This window comes from Glycine max, chromosome 11 (genome assembly GCF_000004515.6).
Source record: "Glycine max cultivar Williams 82 chromosome 11, Glycine_max_v4.0, whole genome shotgun sequence".
Classification (NCBI taxonomy): domain Eukaryota; kingdom Viridiplantae; phylum Streptophyta; class Magnoliopsida; order Fabales; family Fabaceae; genus Glycine; species Glycine max.
This window is the reverse complement of record NC_038247.2, coordinates 34,583,890-34,608,682: the sequence shown is the minus strand read 5'-3', so window position 1 is coordinate 34,608,682 and position 24,793 is coordinate 34,583,890. Positions and strand designations below refer to the sequence as shown.

The following is a 24,793-nucleotide window of genomic DNA, read 5'->3' as shown; positions in this document are numbered from 1 at the left end:
GGGATATCATATTGGTATTATATTGGTATGTCAAATGTATCATGCATATTAATGTTATGTTTATATTGTAAATGGAGTTTCGAAATCATGGATGAACATCAACAAAACTGAAAGGAAATGGCTAACATAATGATGAAGATTAACAAAGAATCAGATGAAATGTTCAACACTGTTCATGTTATTGATCAGGTTAGAAATTATTTCAAGACTATTGTAAAATAATTAAACATGACTTGATATATAATAGTACTTTTGCTTATATTAATTTGTTTGTTAAATGTAGCCTTACGGTGAAGTGAGTAAGTCATTTTCTATAAGATGGAAAGATAAACTAGAGCCTACGTGGCATTTGCTATACTCTAGTGACAACATGCACTCTGTCACATACAACCAAGATTTGGTGAGCCCAACTTTACTTGTTGGATGGACGAAACTTAGAGAGTTCTATGGGCTCACTAGAAATCATTAGGTCACCTTGACCCACTATGAACAGAGTGTTTTCCTCCTCACCATCTTCAAAAGCAGTTCTTAACCAAAAGCTTTCCCTAAATGACACTCCTTGTTCCTAACTCAGTCACTTTTAAAGTCCTACTCACTGAGTACAAAGTGACTTGTACCAGTTTGGAGTGTAATTAAGCACTTCTCTCTGTATGTCAAATTTTGATATCATATAATTATCTAATATGAATTATTTTTACATTTCAGGAAGTGTCGAGTACCATGTACTTATTTATGAAAGCTGCAAGATTCACTCATCTAAACTTAGAAGAGATAGAGTATAGAATAGTTTATAATCATCATAGGAAGACCGCAAAAATTAGAAATAGATAGAGGACTTTTGCACAAACACAAAATTTGTTTCTTGGAACTCAAATATAATTTGAGTTCCCATATGCAACTTCTAACTTTGTTTTATTCTGGCTTTATTTATAATTAAAGTACATTACTACTCTAATATATTATCAATTTGTAAATTTTTGTTTATAATATGTTATTTTGTTTAGAAATGTTTATAACTACCCTTGGTGCATGATATATTGATATACTTTATTTATAACTTTTGGTGCATGACTGATTTATGTCTTTTTATATAACTTTGAACGATAAGTTGTGATCTGAATTAATTACTACATGTTGCTAATTGAAAAATCAAATACAATATTTAAAATTAAATCATAAAACAACATCAATTTTTAGGAAAATCGATGTTGTTTTCTTCTTACCAACATCAAATTTTAGGAAAATTGATGTTGTTGAAACAACATCAATTATTCAAAAAATCAATTTTTTTTTTGCTACAATAACATCAGTTTTTAAACAATTGATGTTAATATTGATAAATTAGCGTCGGTAGTTTCAACATCGGTTAATACCCGATATTAAAAGTCCTTAATAATCGATGTTAAAAGTGTATTTTTTAGTAATGGGGAAACGTTATTTTCTAATAGAACAGGGAAATGGTATCTAAATAAAATCATCGCTAAGGATAGGTTGATATTTGTTTAACCTTTTATACATCTCTATTCTTAATGCAATTTACTATTTTAGCTCTGCAAATGGATTTGAGAGAGAAAATAGATAAATTAGGCTCTTTCATGCGGGGGACCAAAGTTAGAACATATTAGTATATGCATGTGTAAATTGGAATAATTATAAATAGAGAAAAATCATTAATATTACATCGAGGAATAACTCTGGTAGGTTAAATTCCTAACATTTTCATCTTCTGAATTTAACTTCTATAATAATTGACTTTTCTTTTCCTTTCTGTTTTTGATTAATTAATTAAAATTCTTTTTTAATTTCTCCTTTTGTTTTATTTAACTTTCTGCCAATTTAAATTATTATTTTCTCATAACCTTTTCAAATCAATTTTTCTTTAACCTCTTTTATTAATAAAATATTCATTTACCTAAGTACAAACAAAGTCTCTGTGAATTCGACACTCAAACTTCTGTTTTAACTTTACTACTTGGGATGAATTAATGCATTTATCAATCCATCAACACACCATGCACTAAGCATGCATGCACGTGACAACTGGCCTCCCATGTGACTTCTGGCGCTAAACGAGACTATTACGTTGAGCGAGACTGACGCGCTGAGCCTGACTCTCTAGTTCTTCAACACTCTTTCATAGTTGTGTCTCTACAAAAAGTATACCACCAAAAACACTATAAATTTACTAGTTTTAGCGTCTAGTGGATAAAACTTAGAAGATGTTAAATTCCTAATGTTTAACACAAAAAGAAACAATAGAAGAAAAAAAAAGATAATTATCGTGTGATGTATACATAATAATCAATAATTATGAGAGGATTGTTTGTGTTAGCTATAAATAAGATGGAAATGTTGACATGATCTATATATATATATATATATATACACACACACACAGACTAGTGATTCATATATGAAACTAAAGTATTAGCCATGTCAACACTTCATAATCATATCAATATCTCTATATTTTAGTTGTTTTATTCTAATTTTATTGTTTCAAAATAATTATATTTTAAAATTTCAATGTTTAATTAATATTTTTTTAAAATATATCTTCATTTTAATATGAGATGTTCTTTAATTAACATTTCACTACTAGAAATACAAGTATCAATAATTCATGTATTAAATAAAGATATTTTAATCCAAATATAATGATATCTTAGTTTTATAAAATATTTCTTAATCAATGAGTATTAAAAAATATGGAAAGATTGAGGCAAAAGGTGGAAAGATGATCATAGATGATAATTATATTGATAAATTAACAAACAAACTAAAATTCCTCAATTTTAAAAATAAAAGACTAAACTATGAAATTAACCAAAATCATGAATTGGCTAATATTAGAAGACCAAAATACAATTAATTCAATATTTTACTAAATACCAAACAAATATCCCAAACTTTAGACCTGGATATTATCTAAGTCCACCCATGCACATGGACATCAACAACTATATTCTTTTTCTTTGAGGCGTGTATCAAACGTATCTTTTGTACTCCAATAGAGTTTGAGAATCACAAGAATATGGTGCAACTCAAGCTCGTAGCCTTTAAAAAAAAAACCTTGTTTGTTGTGTCTCTCTTATCATATACTATATATCTTGGATAAAGCTAAAATATACGATGCTGAAACTTAATCTAGCTATTGGCCTTAACCTTGATATGGTGGTGCACTAATATTGATCAAAATCATATTTTATGCGCAAGTATAATTTCTTTTAGTAGATATATGCTTGATCATGGAGATGGAAGTACATTCCAAAACTGTTTAAATTGCGTTTGACAGTGTGCATGCCACTATAAGAGGTGGGTAGCTACGGAAATCATTCACATATTAAAGTAAATGCCAAACTTTCTAAGGACCTAATCCGTCGCGTGTTGATGACTACGCTTTCCAAGTCCACCATATGCACTAGGGCGTCATCATTAACCATCCTCATCAATCTCTTAGACTTATTCCTCTCAACAACATGCGAAGTACCCTTAAGTTTTAGAGTTTTTTTTATCAAAAGATTCAGAAGTTTTAATGAGTTTAATTATAATTAAAATAAATCTCTTGACGATCATATAGCTGAGGCCATGAGGGCCAATACTTCATAAGGAATTATTATAAAAAAATTATGATTTAAGAATAAAGATAAATTACCAAGTGTTCAGATAATTTTTATTTAAGAAAAATACAATTATATTATTAATATACACAGACATTGGGGTCTATATTAACAATAAAATAATATACTAACATGTATTGATAATATATTTTAATATTTTATACTAATAAAATTATGTTTGTTGTGTAATATATGATACTATTGGTATAATGTTATTAATGTCTATATATTAATATTTAGGCTTAATTATATAAAAATTTATTTTAAAAAAATTAAAGTTCAATTAGTTCTCTCAATTGTTAAAAAGTTTAATCAAAATTTCTACATTTCATTATACAAAAGGATATGATTGTAGTGTTTTAAATAAGTAAAGAATCAAAATGAACTTTTAAATAATTGAATGACCTATTTGAACTTTTATAAATAATCAAAAGATCTTATTGAAATTTTTAATAATTAAAGGATCTAATTGAAGTTTTAATCATAATTAAGAAACCAATTGTATAATTAAGACTAAAATTTAAGTTTTGCCCACTACTACACTTGTGTAGTAAATGGTGTAATGACATTTTTGTAATTAAATGTAACTTTAAAGCATCTTGTTGATAAATCGATTTAGAAAAACATCTACATCAGTTCTTGGTTTGAAACGATATTGATCTAGAATACCAATGTTGAAATTGCATTCTAACTTTGGCTCATATTAAAACCGATTGAATGTTTTTCTTACTGATACTTATATTCAATGACTTTGTTACCATGTACCGATGGTGTTGTGTTACTCATCCTTGCCATGCTCATCTATATCAGTAAGTGATTTTTTAAAACTTACTTCTTCGACTCTAATTTCATCCATTTTGTGTGATTGAGATTTCTATTGTTGAAATTCAATGTGATTGGATCTATTTTGATGTTCTATATGTCTAATTTTTGTCTATTTTAAGACTTAATTGGTGTTGTTAATATGTGAGTTGCTTGAGATATTAATTTTTGAATTAAAAAACTTGATGTTTAATGCTTGAGGCAGTTTAGGTTGGTTTCGATTTACGAATGATGTATTGCTTCCAAACTTAAGTATGTGATTGCTCTGTAAATTTTATGTCACGTTGGTCAAGTATAATGTGATTTAGGTATGTTTAATATTTCATGTACAGCTTGTTGTTTAGAAATTACTACTTTTGTTTAATCGCTAAATACATTGTGTTTTTATAATCATGTGTGATATTGAAAAATGTGGTGTCAGATTTTTTTTGTTCCTAAGTACTGTGAGAATGGTAACTAAAAAAGAGAATAAACTTCTCATGTAATATTTAAGGCACAAATAAATAAGGCACTAAACTATATGCAACAATAAAACTTACTAAGAGTCCAAAAATAAATTTTGGGTCAGTCATTTTTAAATCAACTTAATACAAAGTAAATTTCATATAAAAAAATAACATTTGAAATTAGGAAGTAAATTCCATTAAATGATAAAAATTATGTTTAATTTTTAAATTGTAATAATAACTTTTATCTAATATTTTCATTTTAAATTACAAGAATGTTATTGTTTTAATATTTTATAAGACAATCACTACTACAAAAAAACACAAACAAAGACGGTGGAAACTAACATACAAAGACGGTGGAGCACTGTCTTTGAATTTAACGTCGTCGAAAGTTTACGATGGACCTATAAAACCCATCTTAGAAAAACATTGTCTTCTAAGACGGTCGTTAGCTAACAACCGTCTTAGAAAGGTAACTTTCTAAAACGGTGGTTAGCTAAGAAACGTCTTAGTACCTTTCTAAGACGTTGCTTAACTAACCACCATCTTAGAAATATAACTTTCTAAGACGGTCATTAATTAACCACCGTCTTAGAATGTTATTTTGACAAAAAAAATATTAAATTTTAAAAATAATAAAAGCATTATTTGCTATCAGTAGTTTCCATGTTTTGAGACTTAGTAACATAAGAATTTATTTTTTACAACTATATTTATTAATTAAAATTAGAGTTTTATCTTAATAATTAACGTTAAGTTTGAATATCAGTTTTTATTATATGAATTATCAAAATAAAATTACAATTGCAATAAAGAATATCACTAAAAAAACTAAAATTGAATTATTGAACAAATAAACAAAGGCCATTAATTTCATATCAGACAATGTGGTGCCTCTCTTTTCCTTGATTCTGAACATAGGCATTTATTGTGCACATATATATTTAAATCAGCTTTAATGCACTTTAAGTCTTTAAGCAATTAGTCAGGCATTGTAGTTTCATTTAATTTAGAATAGAGTATTTGTTACTAATCAATTGGCCAAATATTGTGGGTTTAATGCACTTTAATTTCAGCTTTAATGTACTTTAATTTCAGGTTTCAGTTTTAAAACAGGAAATTTAGAATGACATGCAAAATTGTAATTGCAACTTCAATGCACTTTAAGGATAAGAGAAGAATTATCATTACCTTCCCATTGAGATTTTTTTCACTACAAGCCCACTTCCACAGCTTTTGAATACCATTTGAACCAAGTGCCAAAACACCAACATCCACAATTTCAGACAGCTGCCATGGTTTAGCTCTATCTACTCCATCTTCCACGGTTCTAGTTTTCTCCGCATTTTGACTTGTGGTATCGACTTCATTCTTCATTGAAAATGGCAAAACCAATCAATGAGTTGTGAACAAGTATTAAGACGCAGTACATAATTCATGACTAATAAAGTGACTTCAAATAAATTAATTAAACCGAATAATTTCACAAAGAAATACAAACATCAAATAATAAAGATATCCAAAAGATGTTAAGTCCTCCACGGTATGCAAGGGTATGGCATAGTGGAATTAAGATACCAGTAGAAGAAATTAGATTATGACTAGTTAAATATAAATTTCTAATTGTTAAACTATGACTAGTATATCATAGTCATCATGCTAGCATCAAAATCAGGCATTCAGAGTTTACAAGGTCAGATTCATACAAGAATTGGAGAAGGCCTGACAGGTGAGCCCTTTTCTACTTTACAGTTGACAGGGCTAACATTAACAGCAGAAGAGCCAGATGCCTAGATACCATAAACCAAATGGACAATATAAATATTTATTTTGATCTAAATATCAAAAAACAAGAAAAAGTGAAGAAAATATCACAACCTTGACTACAGAAGATTCAATTGGTGACCTCAATGCTTCAAATCTTGGAGTTTCAACTGTTCTCAACGATCTAAGACCATTAGCATTAGCAAGAATTTTGAATCCCTTGTCTACAGTAGTAACAACAAGAAGATTTCATTCTTTGTTGAATCTCAAGTACGAAAGGGTCTGAATAGATTCATACAATTATATAACGAATGTCTTATAAAGTGTAAGCTATATTCCAAAAGACTTAAAAAAGTTAACTCCACCTGTAGTCCACCCTCTGCATCAGTGCTTGTTAAAAGATTAATGTTGTCCATATCCCAAAATTTGACTTGGCCATCTTCACCAGCAGCCAAAAATTGATTTTGGGTTATGTCAAACTGCACAACACCAGTGGATTTATTTCTGAACCCATTGCATGTTCTCTTAATGGTCCTTCACTTTCATTCCATTCAACAAGAAATGACTCTCCATCTTTACTAATTCCACAAGAAAACGGTCTATAGAAATAACGGAAGATAAATAGGAAGACATGTTAATACGGTTTTATTTAATACATCTCAAATTCAATTATCCATTGAACACGAAACTTAAATACTTATCCGTACTCAAATCCTTCTTACCTACTTCCATCAGCACTATAAAGCATTGTAGTACACCAATGACCTGGGGCATCATAATCAACCCTAGAACCCATATTATCGTATAACCAGGCTTTAATTTTGCCATCAATGGCAGTTGAAAATATAAACTGCAAAACTACAATGACAACATTTAGTTAGATTAAAGGCAATGTTTATTAATTACTAGAATAATACAATTATCAATAATATGTACTCGTAACTCATGTAAATACAAGGAACACTCTTGGGCTTTCCTAGAACCAAATAAATAATGAAAAAATTAAAAGCATGGAATGGAAGTAGGCACTAGAAAGATGGAAAACAAGATTACAATATGTGGAGAGGGAAGGAAGTAGTTATACCCGTAATATTCTAATGATCACAATAAAAGAGACATGTTTGGTTTTATAGTTCAATAAATTAAAAGAAGAGATCACTCTGCCCATAGGTAAAATTATAGAGGAACAATCCATCAGATTATAACTTACAAAATCCAAAGAATAAACTCGGAGAAAACATATCATATCATATTTGTACCTGAATGCTCTCCTTGTGATGAGGACAGACAGAATATACAGTTGCCTCATGCCCCTCAAAGATATCGTTCTTCTCTTTTTTTTTTTTTTAAAAAAAAAAAAAGAGAATTCTATGGAGACCTTATCTAAGCAGGCAGCAGCAATAAGAAAGTTGATACATACCGTTTTTCTCCAATTCTATGGTGGTTTTTGGAAATGATTCGGAGTGAGCGGAGACGGAGATGGGATAAGGGATGGTAGGTTTTCGATAATGGAGGGGGTGGGGTTTCATGCTTGGAAGAAATTGAGGTGAAGGAACAGCGCGTTGATGAGAATTTGGCGGAATCAAATCGATGGAGAAGAGAAGAAAAAGGTTTGATGAGATTAAGGGAAGAAGAAGAAGAAGATAGAAGCTTATTCATCATGGCTTCTATCGAAAATGAAGAGAAGAGAAAGAGGCAGATAGAGGGAAGAGGCAGAGAGAGGGAAGCGGAAATGTGCGTTGCCCGAGGTGAGAGAGAGAAAGTCACAATAAAAGCTAACGTACAACTGTCTCATGAGAGAGAAAGTCACAATAAAAGCTAACGTACAACTGTCTCATGAGAGAGAAAGTCACAATAAAAGCTAACGTACAACTGTCTCATGAGAGAGAAAAAGAAAAAAAATGTAACATTCAATAACGACGTTTTTCCAAATAACCCGTCTTTAAACTCATAATTTTAAGACGGGTATTTTAAAACCGTTTTTGTTATTAATAAATTTATTACAATTCTACCCCTGATATTTTTCTAAAATGGTTTTTGGTCAACCGTCGTCGTTAACGCGTTGTAATAAATGCTTTTTTTAGTAGTGAATTGTGTTTTAAATTCTAGTAATTTAGCGAGCAAATTTTGTTGTCGCTATTTTTATTTTTTTGATGTCTGCCGATGACTGAGTTGGTGATCAATCAATATTTTTAAGGCTTTCAACGACCCAAAACTATTCAATTGCTATGAAGCACTTTTGATAATGTCTTAGCCACCAAGACCCCAACGCAAACTATACACCATTTTCACTTTGTGACAGATTTAACAATCGATCCTTCTTCTCACTATCCTAACTGATCGTTAATGTAGTATCTAATCCCCATTTATGAACATATTTGTCTTTGGTAGCTGAATCTGGTGGCTATTTGTGATTTTTCTTAAAGTGATTGCATGCTATGTAGACATCGTGAGTTGCTAATCCCCATTTATGAACATATTTTTCTTATTTGTGATTTTCCTTTTGACACTTACAACTAGGAAAACTTGTGTTGGCTAAATGACATACAGTGAACATGTTAAACATAGACCAAAAATTTGATTTTGGAAACTTTTAGAGTTAAAATTGATTTTCTTAGTGAGAGTCTTTTGCACATTGTAGCATTGTTTTCATCTATCTTCTTAGCTCTTTCTTGGTTTGTGAAGATTGATCTAGTTTTTTAAATGAGTTCATTGTAGAAAAGATGAAAATATGTAGTCCATAAATGATATGTAGCCCAAAAAAATTTATCGAGAAAAATCTTAGTCATTTTTTCTTAGTAAATTTTTTTGTTGCATATCATTTAATGCCTTGGCTTATTTTCACCTTGTACATGAAAAATTCATTATCTTTTAGGTAACTTGATCCACCTTCAAAAGCCTGCCTATGAAGAGCTATAAGAATAGATGAAACCCTTTGATGCCCACACTTTATTGTCATTTGATTTTAACCTTGCAATGGAAAAGTATGTTATTTCTCTTTCTGGTTCTTATGAATAGTTTAGATTGTGCTAATTTAATTTCTTGATCACTTAACATTATGTTCTACTCTGTTAGGTAGGATAGATGGCAAGGTCATGTGTGAAATCAATTACTTAAATCATTGTTACTTAGATGCTTCTCTCAGTAAAAATATCATTGTTCTCCTAAACATAGGTGAATTATTCACTCCTTCATTTATATTTTTGAAAAATAAACTTAAATTTTACTGAGGAGATTACATATTGGGAGAAACTGAGTTGACAGCAACAACCATGTACAACTATAGTGACTTGAAAGTTGCGACAAAAATTTTTAGTGAGAAAAATAAGATAGAAGGAGGGTTTGGCGTGGTATACAAGGTAAACTTTAATAGTTCCTCCACACATTTCAATGGTGACTCTAAGAGCATTGTTTTTAATGTAACGTTGTTAACTAAGATCACTCCGTAAGCTAAGAAGACAATATTACTTATAGTTTACACATCTAGTGACTGAGATAAATCAGTTTCAAGAAATTTTTTTAATTATGATGTTATTGCATAGGGGACAATGAAAATGGGAAAGTCTTTTGTTGATGAATTGACAAGTGTATCAATGTGTCCCAAGTAATAAAGTTAAAACGGAAGTCTGAGTGTCAAATTCACATGAACTTTGTTTGTACTTAGGTAAATGAATATTTTATTAATAAAAGAAGTTAAATAAAATTGACTTGAAAAGGTTATGAAAAAAACAATAATTTAAATTGGCAGAAAATTAAATTAAACAAGAGGAGAAATTAAACAAGAATTTAAATTAATGAATTAAGGACAGAAAAGACGAGAAAAATCAATATTAAGGAAATTCAGAAGAAGAGAATGTTGGGAACTTAACTTATGTGATCTACTCTTTGATGTAATGTTAATGATTTTTTTCTATTTTATAATTATTTTAATTTACACATGCATCTACTAGTATACTCTAACTTTGGTCTCCTGCATGAAAGAGTCTAATTTATCTATTATCTCTCCCAAATCCCTTTGCAAAGCCAAAATAGTAAATTTCATTAAGAATAGAGATGTATAACAGGCTAAAAAAATATCAACCTATCCCTAGTGATGATTTTATTTAGATATCATTTCTCAATTCTATTAAAAAAGAACGTTTCCCAACGCTATCTCTAAAATTTACCATACAAATGGGTGATCAAGCCACAAGCAATAATATGAAGCACAGGAAAAGATAATGCTAATATCATATTCATAAATAGATAGGAAGAAAAAATTACATCAACAGTAGTTGGATACCAAGTTCCCAACAAATGGGGTTTAGCCTCTCATTGTTATGGAGACTTTACAATTACAAGAGAGAAATGTTTAGTAAAGGGGGAAAAGATAAAAAATGGAATGGAGGGAATGAATGATTTCCCATGCTTACTTCTTCTTCTTCTAGTTTTTTTCTTCTATAAGAAATTGTATTCTCTTGGGATTTTTTTGTGTTTTTTCTTTATTCTCTTTTCTTCTTTTATAGATGTAGATTAGTGGGTTTCTTGCACTAAGTCCGCCTTTACTTTCCTTAATTAATCATGTTTTTCTTAATTAGTCTGTTTTTCTTAATTAATTTGTTTTCCTTAATTGGCCTTACTTCCCTTAATTAGCCTCGTTTACTTAAGTAGTCTTCTTTTCTTAATTAACCTCATTTTTTTAATTAGTCATGCTTTCTTTAATTATTCTTGTTTTCTTGAACTTTATTTTACTCAATAAGCATCATAAATTCATCAGTTCTCTACACAACAATTGATGTTAATTTAACAATTATTTGCTTAAAAAGAAAAAAATAGGAGAGAAAAATTATAAATTCAAAACCCCCAAAATATATTCATAATTAGCCGTTATTATCTTTGTGGTCAAAATGTTACTTTCCGGAAAATCCAGCAACATAGATGATGATTTTGAAAGTAAAGTAACGCTTATAAGTAATGTTCATCACAAAAATCTGGTTTGACTTCTTGGTTGTTGCAGTAAAGGCCAACACAGAATCCTTGTTTATGAATACACGACAAACAGCAGCCTTGACAAATTCTTATTTGGTATCTGACATGCTATTTTCTAAGAGAAGCATTTCCTGTAATTTTTCCTTTTTTTACCTGTTTTTTTCTCCTCTAAATTTTGAACATATAAACATGGAAGACAGGTAAAACAAAAGGTTCACTCAACTGGGGACAACCCCATGATATAATTTTGGGCACAGCAAGGGGATTGGCCTATCTACATGAGGAATTTCATGTTTCAATCATATATACATAGAGATATTAAAAGTAGCAATATCCTCTTGGATAAAGAACTTCAACCCAAATTTGCTGATTTTGGGTCGGTGAAGCTCCTTCCAGGAGACCAATCTCATCTTAGCACAAGATTAGCTGGGACATTGTAAGTCAAAATAAAATACCAATGACTGAACTTGAAAATTTAAAAGATTCAAATCTGTTGCCCCCACATGCAGAATAGTCTGATAATTTCTTAATTATATATGCGGCATAAATGTTATGCATTTGTGAGGGGATACACAGCACCTGAGTATGCACTCCATAGTCAATTATCAGAAAAGGGTGATACATACAGCTTCGGAATTGTAGTCCTAGAAATCATAAGTGGTAAAAAGAATTCTGATGTGAAGGTTGTTGACGATGATGGTGAGGATTGATGCAAGCTCCATTGGAGCTTGTAGGCCTAGGATCTTCTTCATCAATGGATTCCTTTGCTCCTTGGAAAATGAATGGCAGCGGAATGGAGAAGGAATAGAGAGAGGAGACGCCACTTCAAGGAGAAGATGAGTCTAGAAGAAGCTCACCACCATAGGAGGCCATGGATAAGAGCTTAGAGGAAGAAGGAGATGAATGAAGGGAGATGGAGAGAAGAGCACGAAATTTTGTGCTCCAAATGAGCTTTGAAATCTCAAGTTTAATATTCAAATGATCAAAGTTGAAAAAAAATGCACACACATGACCTCTATTTATAGCCTAAGTGTCACACAGAATTGGAGGGAAATTCAAATTTCACTTGAATTTGAAATTGAATTTGTGGAGCCAAACTTTGGAGCCAAAATTTCACTAATTATGATTAGTGAATTTTAGTTATGGTTCAGCCCACTAATCCAAGATCAATTCCAAGATTCTCCACTAAGTGTGCTTAGGTGTCATGAGGCATGAAAAGCATGAAGGACATGCACAAAGTGTGACTATATGATGTGGCAATAGGGTGTAGTAAGCAAATGTTCACCTCCCCCTCTAAAATTTAATTGGATTGGGCTTCTACCAATTCAATTAAATTTATTTCCAACCACACACATCAAATATCCACTTAGTGCATGTGAAATTACAAAACTACCCCTAATACAAAAACTAGTCTAGGTGCCCTAAAATACAAGGGCTGAAAAATCCTATATTTCTAGGGTACCCTACCTACATTATGGAGCCCTAAATACAAGGCCCAAAAATAATGAAACCTTAATCTAATATTTACAAAGATAAGTGGGCTCGTACTTAGCCCATGGGCCTGAAATCTACCCTAAGGCTCATAAGAACCCTAGGGCCTTCTCTTGCATCTTTGGCCCATTCTACTTGGGGTCTTCTATCCAATGCCCTTGCGGGGTAGGATTGCATCATTCCCTCCCCCTTGAAAAGGATTTGACCTCAAATCCGGAGGTTCTTGAAACTCTGGGCTTTTTTCCTCAACACCTGTACAAAGAACAAAAACATATGTATTAGTGGTGTTTAGTATGTTGAAATAAGGTAAGGTCTGAAAACTCATTTCCTGGGCATCTTCCCATGAAGGAACATAGTTCCTCACCAACTCAATGAGTGGTGCTACAAGTATAGAAAAATATGGGACAAACCTTTTGTAAAAGTTTGTTAAGTCATGGAAGCCCCAAATTTTTCTTACACTTGGTGGAGCGGGCCACTCAGGAATGACTTTTATTCTCTTAGGGTTCATGGGAACCCCTTGATCACAATTTAAAAAATTAAGAAAAGTAAAGCAATAAAACATACCTTTTTCTATATTTTCGTGTTGATTATTCCTACCAAAAAGTATGACAAACCTAAGGTGTCCCATATGAGTACCTAAGTTTGTATTGAAACTAAAAATAAGAACAAACATACCTAATGAGTCCCTATGTACACAAATCACGAAGATGTTGGGTGCACGAGTGATTTTACAAATGAGTGTTGCACCACCCAAAGTATTCATCATACCACCTATTTTAGGGATTTGGTGCCTAATAATACCTATTTTGGGCACCAACAAAGCACAAGGATTTAAGCTCTTGCGAACCAAACCCTCATCCAACAACTCCTTTACTTGAGGAATAAACTCAAGCCTAAGAGGTGTGGCAATGCGAACAAGTGTCTTTTTACAAAGGAGAAAATGTGGAGGTTGTTTAAGAGGGGAAATTTCTTTAATATTTGTCTTTATTTCAAAATGTCTTTCCTTCGTAGCTAACCTTTTGGAGGAGACACTTACCTCCTTACACTCCTCCTTAACCATTAAAGGTTTTCGTTCTTCTTGGGGGTAGATTTCTTCACTAGATTCTTCCCCTTTTGCTTCTTCACTTTCACTAGAGGAAGGTGAAGTAGTAGCCTCATCTTGGCTACTATAAATGTCTTGGCTCCTCATAATCATGGTTTTCTTGGTGGAGCATTGAGAAGTAATGTGTCCTCTTCCAAGACATTTAAAGCACTTTATGGAGCTAGTCTTTTCTTGCATACTAGCCTTAGAGGGTTGCTTTTCTATTGTCTTCCCCTTATCATCATTGGGCTTAGAAGGTTCTGCCCCTAAGATGCCTAGACCTTGGTCTTTCTTTGGATAAGAATGATAGCCATAAGATTTTAAAGTAGGCTTTCTTTTAAGTTTTTGCTCTACCCTTATTTCCCAATCTAAGTAAGCCTCTTCGTTGTCTTTCCCATGGAAGTATGGGAGTTTAATGTGAACCTCTTGAGGCTTTCTTTCATTTTCACTCCTATGGGAGTGAGGTCTAAGATGTGACCTATGCCTTCCTTCATAATAGTCATGAAGTTCTTCACTTAGGCTCTTGCAAGAGTTATGACTACTATAAGAGGCATGTTTTTCTCTTTTCATTTCTTTCATTATTTTTCTTCTTTCTTCCTCTCTTATTTTCTCTCTTTCATCTTGACTTATTTCTTCCACTCTTTTTTTACCTTTTTCTTTTCTCTCTTGTTTTTCTTTCCACAACTTAAGGGATCTCAACTCATCTAATATCTTATACAAGGGGTCCTTAGGAGTAGAACCCTCACCATTAACACTAGATGAAGAATGAAGACTCATGTTGGTTCCTAAGTTATGGTTCTTTCTAGTTGGGGGTTTGAAAACAAAAGGTAAAATAAACTATGGTTGAAACTAGCCAAAATAAACACTAAAAGATGTGTGAAAGATAAGGAAAAAACTAATTGGTAAAAGGCAAGCTATCTAGGCGGTTTGACAATGGAGGGTAAAGGAAATAAGCTATGAAAATAAGCAAGAAATTAAAGTGCAAGAAATGCAAACTAGGCGGATCCTAAGAGTGTTTGGATGACCTCATTTAAGGTTCCCAACAAAACACTCACTATCCTAAGGGAAAATTGCCTAAAATTATTACACACAAATGGAAGTAGGGTGACCTAGCGGAGGCTCCCAACTTTCTTCCAATGAAAGGCCTTTTTGTTACAAAATTTGAAAGCAAAGCAAATTGCCAATTACAAAATTACAAAGAAAAAAGTCCTCAATTGTGGTGGCTATTCTCTCTTTAGTGTTTCACTCAATTTGGAGTGCTTCTTAGTCCAATAGCTCTTAAGGTGGTTGGCCCCTTGCTTCTTGACTCAAATTCTTCAAGATATGACACCAATCCTCCTTTCCAATTCCCTATATGGCAACTCACAAGCAAGGAAACAAAAAGACAAGCAATAACCAAAGACCAAAAAAAATGAAATGAAAGCTAAACCAATAGAGTTTTAACAAGACAAATTTCCAAGGATTATTCAACAATTAAAACAATGAAAAGCACAAAAAAAAAGCAAGCTAGGACTCAAAGAGAAACCTAGAATGGCTCTAAAGTAGAGTAGAAAAACTCTAAAAAAAAGACTCAAGAAACCTCTAGTTTTGGCACTTGTTTTCACAATAATTTTCAATTGAAATTTCAGAACTAGGATTGGTATAAAATAGGCACCAATTATAGAACAAATTTTGAGCCAAAACAACAAGCACACTTTCCTTTCACTTTTTTTTTTCCTGGACACTAATTTTTCTGCCAACTTGTGAGATTTTTCTTATTTTTTCCTTTAATTCAAATCGCTTGGTTCTTTTTTTATAATTTTGTTCCAGATGTCTAGAAAATTCAGTAAAATTTTCAGCTCAAAAAACATAGTGACCAATTCGCAGTAATTTATACAAGTTTGAATGTTCAAGCTGCCAGCACCAGCGATTTCAGCCTAGAAATCAAGAGTAGTGTTTATGTTGCTTAAGGCTTGGATAGTTACAATTTGTGTTTGCTTATGCTCAATTATCTTGAATAACACAATTAAAGAGAGCTTAAGACTTATTTTGATTCACAAATCCAGCCACAACTCAGCACCACAACTCAACTTCATCATAGGCATCATGTAGGAAACTTAGAAAAAAAAAAAAAAAGAGTTCAACAACAAGACTACTTCTAGGAATTGATTTAGAACATGTTATGAACTAAATAACATGCATGAATTAGACTCAAAATTCAAAAGATAGGCTAAGAATGACAAGAATACATGAACAAATGTATCTAGAATTCAATCAACAAAATAAAAATTCAACACAAACTTAGAACATAATGTGACAATTACTATGACTAAACATAACTCTAAGACAACATGGATTAAGTGATTTACACTTAGATTTTTGTGTTTTTTTTTCTAATCAATATTTTGGAAGAAAATTTAGATCTAAGGTTCAGCACAAGAATATTATGAATGAAAAATGATAGAACCTAAAATCAACACAAAAACAAGATTCAAGAGTAGATCTACAAAATTTGAACCATAGAAATGCAAGAACAAGTGTAGATCTAAGATTTAATCGGTTTATTTTTTTTGAATCTACTCAAAACAGCACCAAATCACAAGACAATGGAGGATATACATGGAGAATAAGATGAAAAACAAGGAATTAAAGAGAATTCACCAAACAAAAAGATAGAGGAAGCAAAAGAACATCACCTAGATGAAGATGCTCTTGATACCACATGATGCAAGCTCCATTGGAGCTTGTAGGCCTAGGATCTTCTTCATCAATGGATTCCTTTGCTCCTTGGAAAATGAATGGCAGCGGAATGGAGAAGGAATAGAGAGAGGAGACGCCACTTCAAGGAGAAGATGAGTCTAGAAGAAGCTCACCACCATAGGAGGCCATGGATAAGAGCTTGGAGGAAGAAGGAGATGAATGAAGGGAGAGGGAGAGAAGAGCACGAAATTTTGTGCTCCAAATGAGCTTTGAAATCTCAAGTTTAATATTCAAATGATCAAAGTTGAAAAAAAATGCACACACATGACCTCTATTTATAGCCTAAGTGTCACACAGAATTGGAGGGAAATTCAAATTTCACTTGAATTTGAAATTGAATTTGTGGAGCCAAACTTTGGAGCCAAAATTTCACTAATTATGATTAGTGAATTTTAGTTATGGTTCAGCCCACTAATCCAAGATCAATTCCAAGATTCTCCACTAAGTGTGCTTAGGTGTCATGAGGCATGAAAAGCATGAAGGACATGCACAAAGTGTGACTATATGATGTGGCAATGGGGTGTAGTAAGCAAATGCTCACCTCCCCCTCTAAAATTTAATTGGATTGGGCTTCTACCAATTCAATTAAATTTATTTCCAACCACACACATCAAATATCCACTTAGTGCATGTGAAATTACAAAACTACCCCTAATACAAAAACTAGTCTAGGTGCCCTAAAATACAAGGGCTGAAAAATCCTATATTTCTAGGGTACCCTACCTACATTATGGAGCCCTAAATACAAGGCCCAAAAATAATGAAACCTTAATCTAATATTTACAAAGATAAGTGGGCTCGTACTTAGTCCATGGGCCCGAAATCTACCCTAAGGCTCATAAGAACCCTAGGGCCTTCTCTTGCATCTTTGGCCCATTCTACTTGGGGTCTTCTATCCAATGCCCTTGCGGGGTAGGATTGCATCAAGGATGATTGGCTTCATCGACATGTAAGGAATTTTCCATAAATATGTTCCAAATATTGTTTATTTTCTTGTAACAGTTTACTATATGAGGTTTTGACTACAACAGGCATGGAAGTTGTATGAGAGAGTCATGCACTTGTAGTGGACAAAATCTTAGACCCTAATAGCTATGATGCAGAAGAAGTGAAGAAAGTCATAGGCATTGCTTTGTTGTGTACTCAAGCATCTGCTGCAATGAGGTCAGAGTTACTTGAACATATGAGACCTTCCATGCAAGTAATTATAACACAATGATTTTTCTACCAAACACAAGGATTATTGTTGTGGAATTGAAGGATTTCTGATCTGGAATTCAAAGAACTATTTTATTAAAAGGCACAAGTCGTGCCAACAGATCACATACATATAGTAGCTTAACATATATACAACACGGAATTTGAAATTGCATGCACTTATACTTGCGTGATTTTGAACAGGAAACTATCAAAGTAGAAAATATGTAGCATCACACATTGACAAAACATCCTTAATTTTATACTCTACTAATAAATCAACAACACCACACAGTAGTCTCTACTTTGCAACATAGCTATTCTTAAACAGTTGACAATTAAACAACTGGAATCAAAAGCAATCTTTATCCATTTTATTCTGTTGCTTATTGATTCAGTTCATCAAGACCCTTTACCACATTGATCCAATAATCATCTGGCCGATAGAACGGAAATGGAGATAGTAGCATTAGATGTACCAGGAGAGCTGCCACCTTCCTGATTCATCATATTCGTTTCAACAAACACCGGCATAGTTGGTCGAAGGTGCTCCACTAAGCTCTTGCTTTTGAGTAGAACTATTAATTCAGACATTGTTGGCCTGGCTGCAGCTGATGCTTGAGTGCATAATAAAGCAATTTCAATGATTTTCTTCGCTTCTTCTGCATCATATTCATTGGGGTCTATGTCCTTGTCCACAAGCTCCAACTGCATGCCTCTCTCATACAGTTTCCATGCCTGTTAGTGAAAATTAAATGTCTCATACTCGATCATATAGTAAAATATCATGAGAAAACAATCAGTTCCTAGTAAAATATCACGAGAAAACAATCAGTTCCTAGTTGTAGCAACTTGCTTACTCGTTGAAGAAGGTACTCGCGACCCTCGTCATCAACCTTTACATTGGTACTCTTTTGACCACTTAAGATTTCTAGGACCACAATACCATAACTGTAGGTATCGGCTTTCTCTGATAATTGACCTTGCATTGCATATTCAGGTGCTGTGTATCCCCTGACAAGTGTGTAGTCCATAGTTAATAAAACAACACTTATTACCTTGTTACATTTTTTCACACATAAGTTTTTACTAATTAATTTGTCTCTTGTTCTAAAACTTGATGCTCAAATACATGCCAAGAATTCATGTAATTGCAAGCAATTGTTTTTTTATTTTTACTTACAGTGTTCCAGCAAATTTTGTGCTGAGATGTGAACGATCCCTTGGCAAAAGCCTTGCCAACCCAAAATCTGCAATTTTGGGCTGGAGATAATCATCTAGAAGGATATTACCGGTCTTTATATCTCTATGAATGATGGACACATGGAACTCCTCATGTAGATATGCTAGTCCCCTTGCTGTGCCCAAAATTATATCATAACGTTGTTTCCAATTGAGGGAACCTTTTTTGGAACCTGCTTCCCATGTTTTTATATATACGTAAGATTGTGGAGAAGAGAAGAAAAGGCAATAAAAATTCAACATATTATTCCATTGATGGTTGAAGTGAGTTACCAAATAAGAATTTGTCAAGGCTGCTATTTGCCATATATTCATAAACTAGGATTCTCTCGGGGCCTCTGCTGCAACAACCAAGAAGTCTAACGAGATTCCGATGATGAACATTACTTATAAGCTTCACTTCACTTTCAAAATCATCCTCCATCTTGCTTGATTTCCCCAACATTAGTTTCTTCACAGCAACAACTTTTCCATTTTTCAGAGTACCCTGTATAATAGTATATATGTTTGAGGAGTGAAAGTGTTTTTCATTGTTTCACTTTAAAGTATTTTTTTAGTTTTTTTAGGGTATGTTTATTTGATTTTTAAAAAAATTATTACAATTTTTTTTAATTTATTTCATTCTTTTTAAATTTGTACAAGAAGTTGAAAAAATATGATTTTATTGTAGCAACACTCTCTTCAATGTACTCCTTCTAATTCACTCTCTTCTATTAGTTAAAATTTATCAAAAACTATAAAATTAGGAGAGAGACTCATTAAATAATAAATCAGTCAACCAAAAAATTATGATATTCAATAATTTTTAACTAATAATAGACACAGAGAATGCATGCGTGTTTTAGTTATAGAGTGTTACTACTATTTGTCATTTGATTTTGTTGTTATCAATGTAAATAGAAAAAAGTAAAATAAGATAATCGTCATTGTCTTTTGAAGATGCTTCCCATCACAATATTGAAAAATACTACATAAATTTACCTTGTATACAGCACCAAAACCTCCTTCTCCAAGTTTATTATCAGCACTGAAATTTTTTGTTGCAGCTTTCAAATCTTTATACTTGAAGCTAACTGGACCTTTCAACTCAGTTGCTCCCAATATGTCAGCTGTAAAGGAACACACGAATTTGGAGTTTGTAATAAATAAAAAATGAAAAGTGACTTTTAGATGAGCTTATTTTGTAATAAAAATAAATTATAATAAAAAAATTATTAAGAGAGCTTTATAAAAAAGAAATAACTATTCGCCACAAGATAATACTAAATAATCATGAAGGAAATTAGGAAACAATACAAAGAATTTGTTTTGAAAAACAGATGTTTGAAGAACAAATTGATTTGAACAGATCTTTTTCAAACTATTATATATATAAAGCAAGCATATTAATTACACTGAAGACTTTCCACAATTACTTACCTTTGGGAGCTCTCTTTGGTTTTGTAAACAATCTCCAGGCAAACAACACAAGGAGGAGAACAACACCTCCTACGACGCCACCTATAATGGCCCACTTCTTGCTTGAACCTCCTGCAATCGTTCAATATATCTAATTATTTATAAAAACAGAAAATGTTTTTAAAAAACTAAATATATAGCCCTAACAGTTTTTTTATTTATTTTATCAAAATACAAATTTAACAAAAGGGAATTTATTTTAATTCTACCTTCTTTTAAATAGGGTCTGATATTAATGGTTTGATTATCAGCAAAGAACGGTGTGGTGGAGAATCTCATGAAACAGCCAGCATCATATGCTGAACCATCTGTGCTGGGAAGGCAACTTTGTAAGTTGTTGTATCCAACTTGCATGCAATCCAGGCATTTCTGTGGGGAAGCAGTTTCAACACACTGTGCAATGGCATAAATATTTGCACTACCACCAGCCACCTGTGTCTTAGTAGCTGCATAGAAACCTTTAATTTTAGGTGTTGCTTTTTGTAGGTCCAGTAGTGCTTGTTGTCCAACTTCTCTAAAACCTGTGGCATTTGTGCTCTTGTTCCCACATGTTACCCCACCACCGATTTCGTTGGTCTGTTGGTAGAACCTCTCACTCTCATACCTTATCACACATTTTGAGAATATCCAGCATTAATTAGTAAAATTTAATTTATGAAAATACTTACAAAAACATCAATGCAAATTAAACAATCTAAACATACTTCTTGGGCGTGTATATTACCTGAGGAAGCAGTCATTGTAGATGAGTCTTGCGCCGTTGGCTTTTTTGCATATATCCCGGATTTGGGTGGAGGCAGTGTTGATGCAAGCAAGACAGTCATTTCTGGAGAGATAGTTTCTGCATTGAAACATAGTATATGTATTGACATCTCCTTTGGATTTCAATGATGTGCCAAAGTGCAAGCTTTGGTTCCTAATTTCTCCTCTCAGCTCTGAGATTGTCTCATTGACATTCCCAAAGAAACTACCCGGGTTGGAAGCGTTGATTGTGCTGCATCCAGAGTTTATCACACGTGTGTCGCGTGTCCCCGCAACTGCACATTCAACATTAATACTGCTCCACCATATCAAAGTTAAGGTCAGGAGCTTAATAATCTGCTGCAGTATCATCCTTTTTTATTCTTTTTTTTTTTCTTATAGTGAAGAGTGTTTTGGTATTCTTTGGTTACAAAGTGTATTGCTATATATAGCAGGAACTCTTGGACTTAGGCTTATTGACTTACCATAGACTTGACTTGGTCTTCTTTTACGAATGTCAAGGGGTATCTTTTCTAATAGATATTTTTTTTGTACTTCCAGATTTGGTGATCAAATTCTAGACTACATACTGTTAGCAAATGAGCATGGTTTTAAATTGTCATCGCAATATCAAGATATTTTGACACTCCGCAATCACATCAAAATCACAATTTAACTTTTGTAGCCATTAAAATGGTGACAAGATTTCTTGACTTGGTCTTCTTTTATGTATGTGAAGGGGTATCTTTTATAATAGATTTTTTTTTTTTTACTTTCAGATTTGTTGTGTATATTACGTCGGATATTTTCAAACCATATGACAATGCTTGGAGTATAATTAACGACCAATGACTCTGGAAATTAATTATAAGGTAGTCAATTGGTTTACTTCAAGTTCAACAAGTTCATACATGTCCCAGTCCAGTACTTGTCTTGTAGCTAATCTTTGATTGTAATATTATAGATGAATGTTTTCATATAAATCATAACTATCTCTTGTAAGAAGTATACATGATATTATAATTTTTTTTAAGAAAAAAAAGACATATAACTTGCGAGTTGCACTAGTCGTCGTCGAGACAAATTCTTAAGACAGGATAGAAAAACGAAACAACTTGGAATAGTTAGTTGCGTGAGTGGACTTCTGTTTAGGGAGAAGACTCCATATATTAACAGCCCACAGTGGACCTTATAGTGGGGCAGCTACGGCTTGCCTCTTTCCATCCCCACAAAATGTCATTTCCACAGCATCACGATAGCAAGTTCAATTCATTTAAAAATTATTAACTCAACAATCATGTCATTTTCATAATATATCATTTTCAAAATTAAAAATTTATCATGTACTAAAAGCAAACAAAAATAACATTTTTTTAAAAAATAAAAATATACGGATACTAAAATAAACAAAATTAAAGATTAAGTATCAAAACTAAATCAACCCTATTTTATAAGTTAAAAAAATAATTTTATCCGTACGTATTCATGCCTGATTAAAGTGATTGTTTTCATTAAAGTTGTAAAAATTTCAGATCAATACTCAATGTAAAATATTAATTTTAATTACATATATCAATGTGCCACTATAAGAGGTGGGTATAGCTATAAAAACCATTCACATATTAAAGTAAACCTAAGCACCTTATCCGTGTTGTTGACTACACTTTCCTAGTCCACCATTACACCATTATGCACTTGTGTCATCATTAACCATCCTCCATCTCTTAGACTCATTCCTCTAAATGACTAAATAGTAAACTAAGGCAACCCCCAACCAAATTAATGTGCTAAATTAAAAAGAAAAAAAAAATCTTGTTTGTTGTGTCTCCCTTATCAGATACTATATATCTCGGACAAAGCTAAAAGATAGGATGCTGAAACTTAAGGTAGCTACTGGCCTTAACCTTGATATGGTGGTGCACTAATATTGATCAAAATGTATATTTGGCAGTTTAGTAGATACGCTTGATCGTGGAGATGGAAGTATATTCCAAAACTGTTTAAATTATGTTTGGCAGTGTGCCACTATAAGAGGTGGGTACCTACGGAAATCATTCACATATTAAAGTAAATGCCAAACTTTCTAAGGACCTAACCCGTCGCGTGTTGTTGACTACACTTTCCAAGTCCACCATATGCACTAGGGTGTCATCATTAACCATCCTCAATCTCTTAGACTCATTCCTCTCAACAACATGCAAAGTACTCTTAAGTTTTTTGATGAGTTTTTTTTTATTTTTTATCAGAAGATTCAGAAGTTTTAATGAGTATAATTATAATTAAAATAAATCTCTTGATGATCATATAGCTGAGGCCATGAGGGCCAAGACTTCATAAGGAATTATTATAAAAAAAATAAATTATGATTTAACAATAAAGATAAATTATCAAGTGTTCAGATAATTTTTATTTAAGAAAAATGCAATTATATTATTAATATATACAGACGTCGGGGATCTATATTAACAATAAAATAATATACTAACATGTATTAATAATATATTTTAATATTTTATACTATAAAATTATTTATATTGTGTAATATATGATACTATTGGTATAATGTTATAAAAGATCAATTAGGTCTATAATTGTTTTAAAAAAGTTCAATTAGGTCTCTCAGTAATTAAAAAGTTCAATCAAATTCTTTAATTGATTGAGTTTCTGAATTGTTAAAAAGTTCAATCAAATTCTTTAATTGATTGAGTTCTTGAATTGTTATAAAGTTCAATCAAAATTTCTATATCTCATTATAAAAAAAGACATGATTGTAGTGTTTTAATTTAAATAATTTAAAGATCAAATTAAAATTTTAAATGACTGAGGAACATAATTGAATTTTTTAAATAATTAAAAGACCTGATTGAACTTTCTAATAATTAAGAGACCTAATTGAAGTTTTAATTATAATTGAGGGATCAATTGTATAATTGAAATTAAAATTTAAGTTTTTGTTCCGTGTATAGTAAATGGTGCTATAATATTTTCGTAATTAATATAACTTTAAAACATCCATTGTTGATAAATCAATGTAGAAAAACATCTACATCAGTTCTTGGTTTGAACCAATGTTGATCTAGTATTCTAACATTGATTCAAATTTGAACCAATGGTTAAATTGCATTCTAATTTTGGTTCATATTAAAACCAATGTTGAACATTTTTTTTCTTATACTTATATTCAATGACTTTGTGACCATGTACCGAAGTTGGTGTTGTGT

At 32.0% G+C, this 24,793-nt stretch overlaps 1 protein-coding gene and 1 pseudogene across 1 annotated transcript; one reads left to right on the top strand and one right to left on the bottom strand.

Annotated features, from left to right (window-relative positions):
* The first annotated feature begins 11,541 nt into the window (after positions 1 to 11,541).
* On the top strand, positions 11,542 to 18,153 carry LOC121173071 (cold-responsive protein kinase 1-like; annotated as a pseudogene).
* Positions 18,154 to 18,200: 47 nt separating this feature from the next.
* CRK39 (cysteine-rich receptor-like protein kinase) lies at positions 18,201 to 21,987 on the bottom strand. Its single transcript, NM_001248662.2, has 8 exons — positions 21,556 to 21,987; positions 21,041 to 21,435; positions 20,793 to 20,903; positions 20,355 to 20,482; positions 19,647 to 19,860; positions 19,315 to 19,546; positions 18,992 to 19,145; positions 18,201 to 18,869 (listed from the first exon to the last, which is right to left on the bottom strand). The coding sequence occupies exons 1-8, from the start codon at positions 21,942 to 21,944 to the stop codon at positions 18,564 to 18,566; spliced, it is 1,929 nt and encodes a 642-aa protein (NP_001235591.2). The 5' UTR covers positions 21,945 to 21,987; the 3' UTR covers positions 18,201 to 18,563.
* Between the last annotated feature and the right edge of the window lie 2,806 nt (positions 21,988 to 24,793).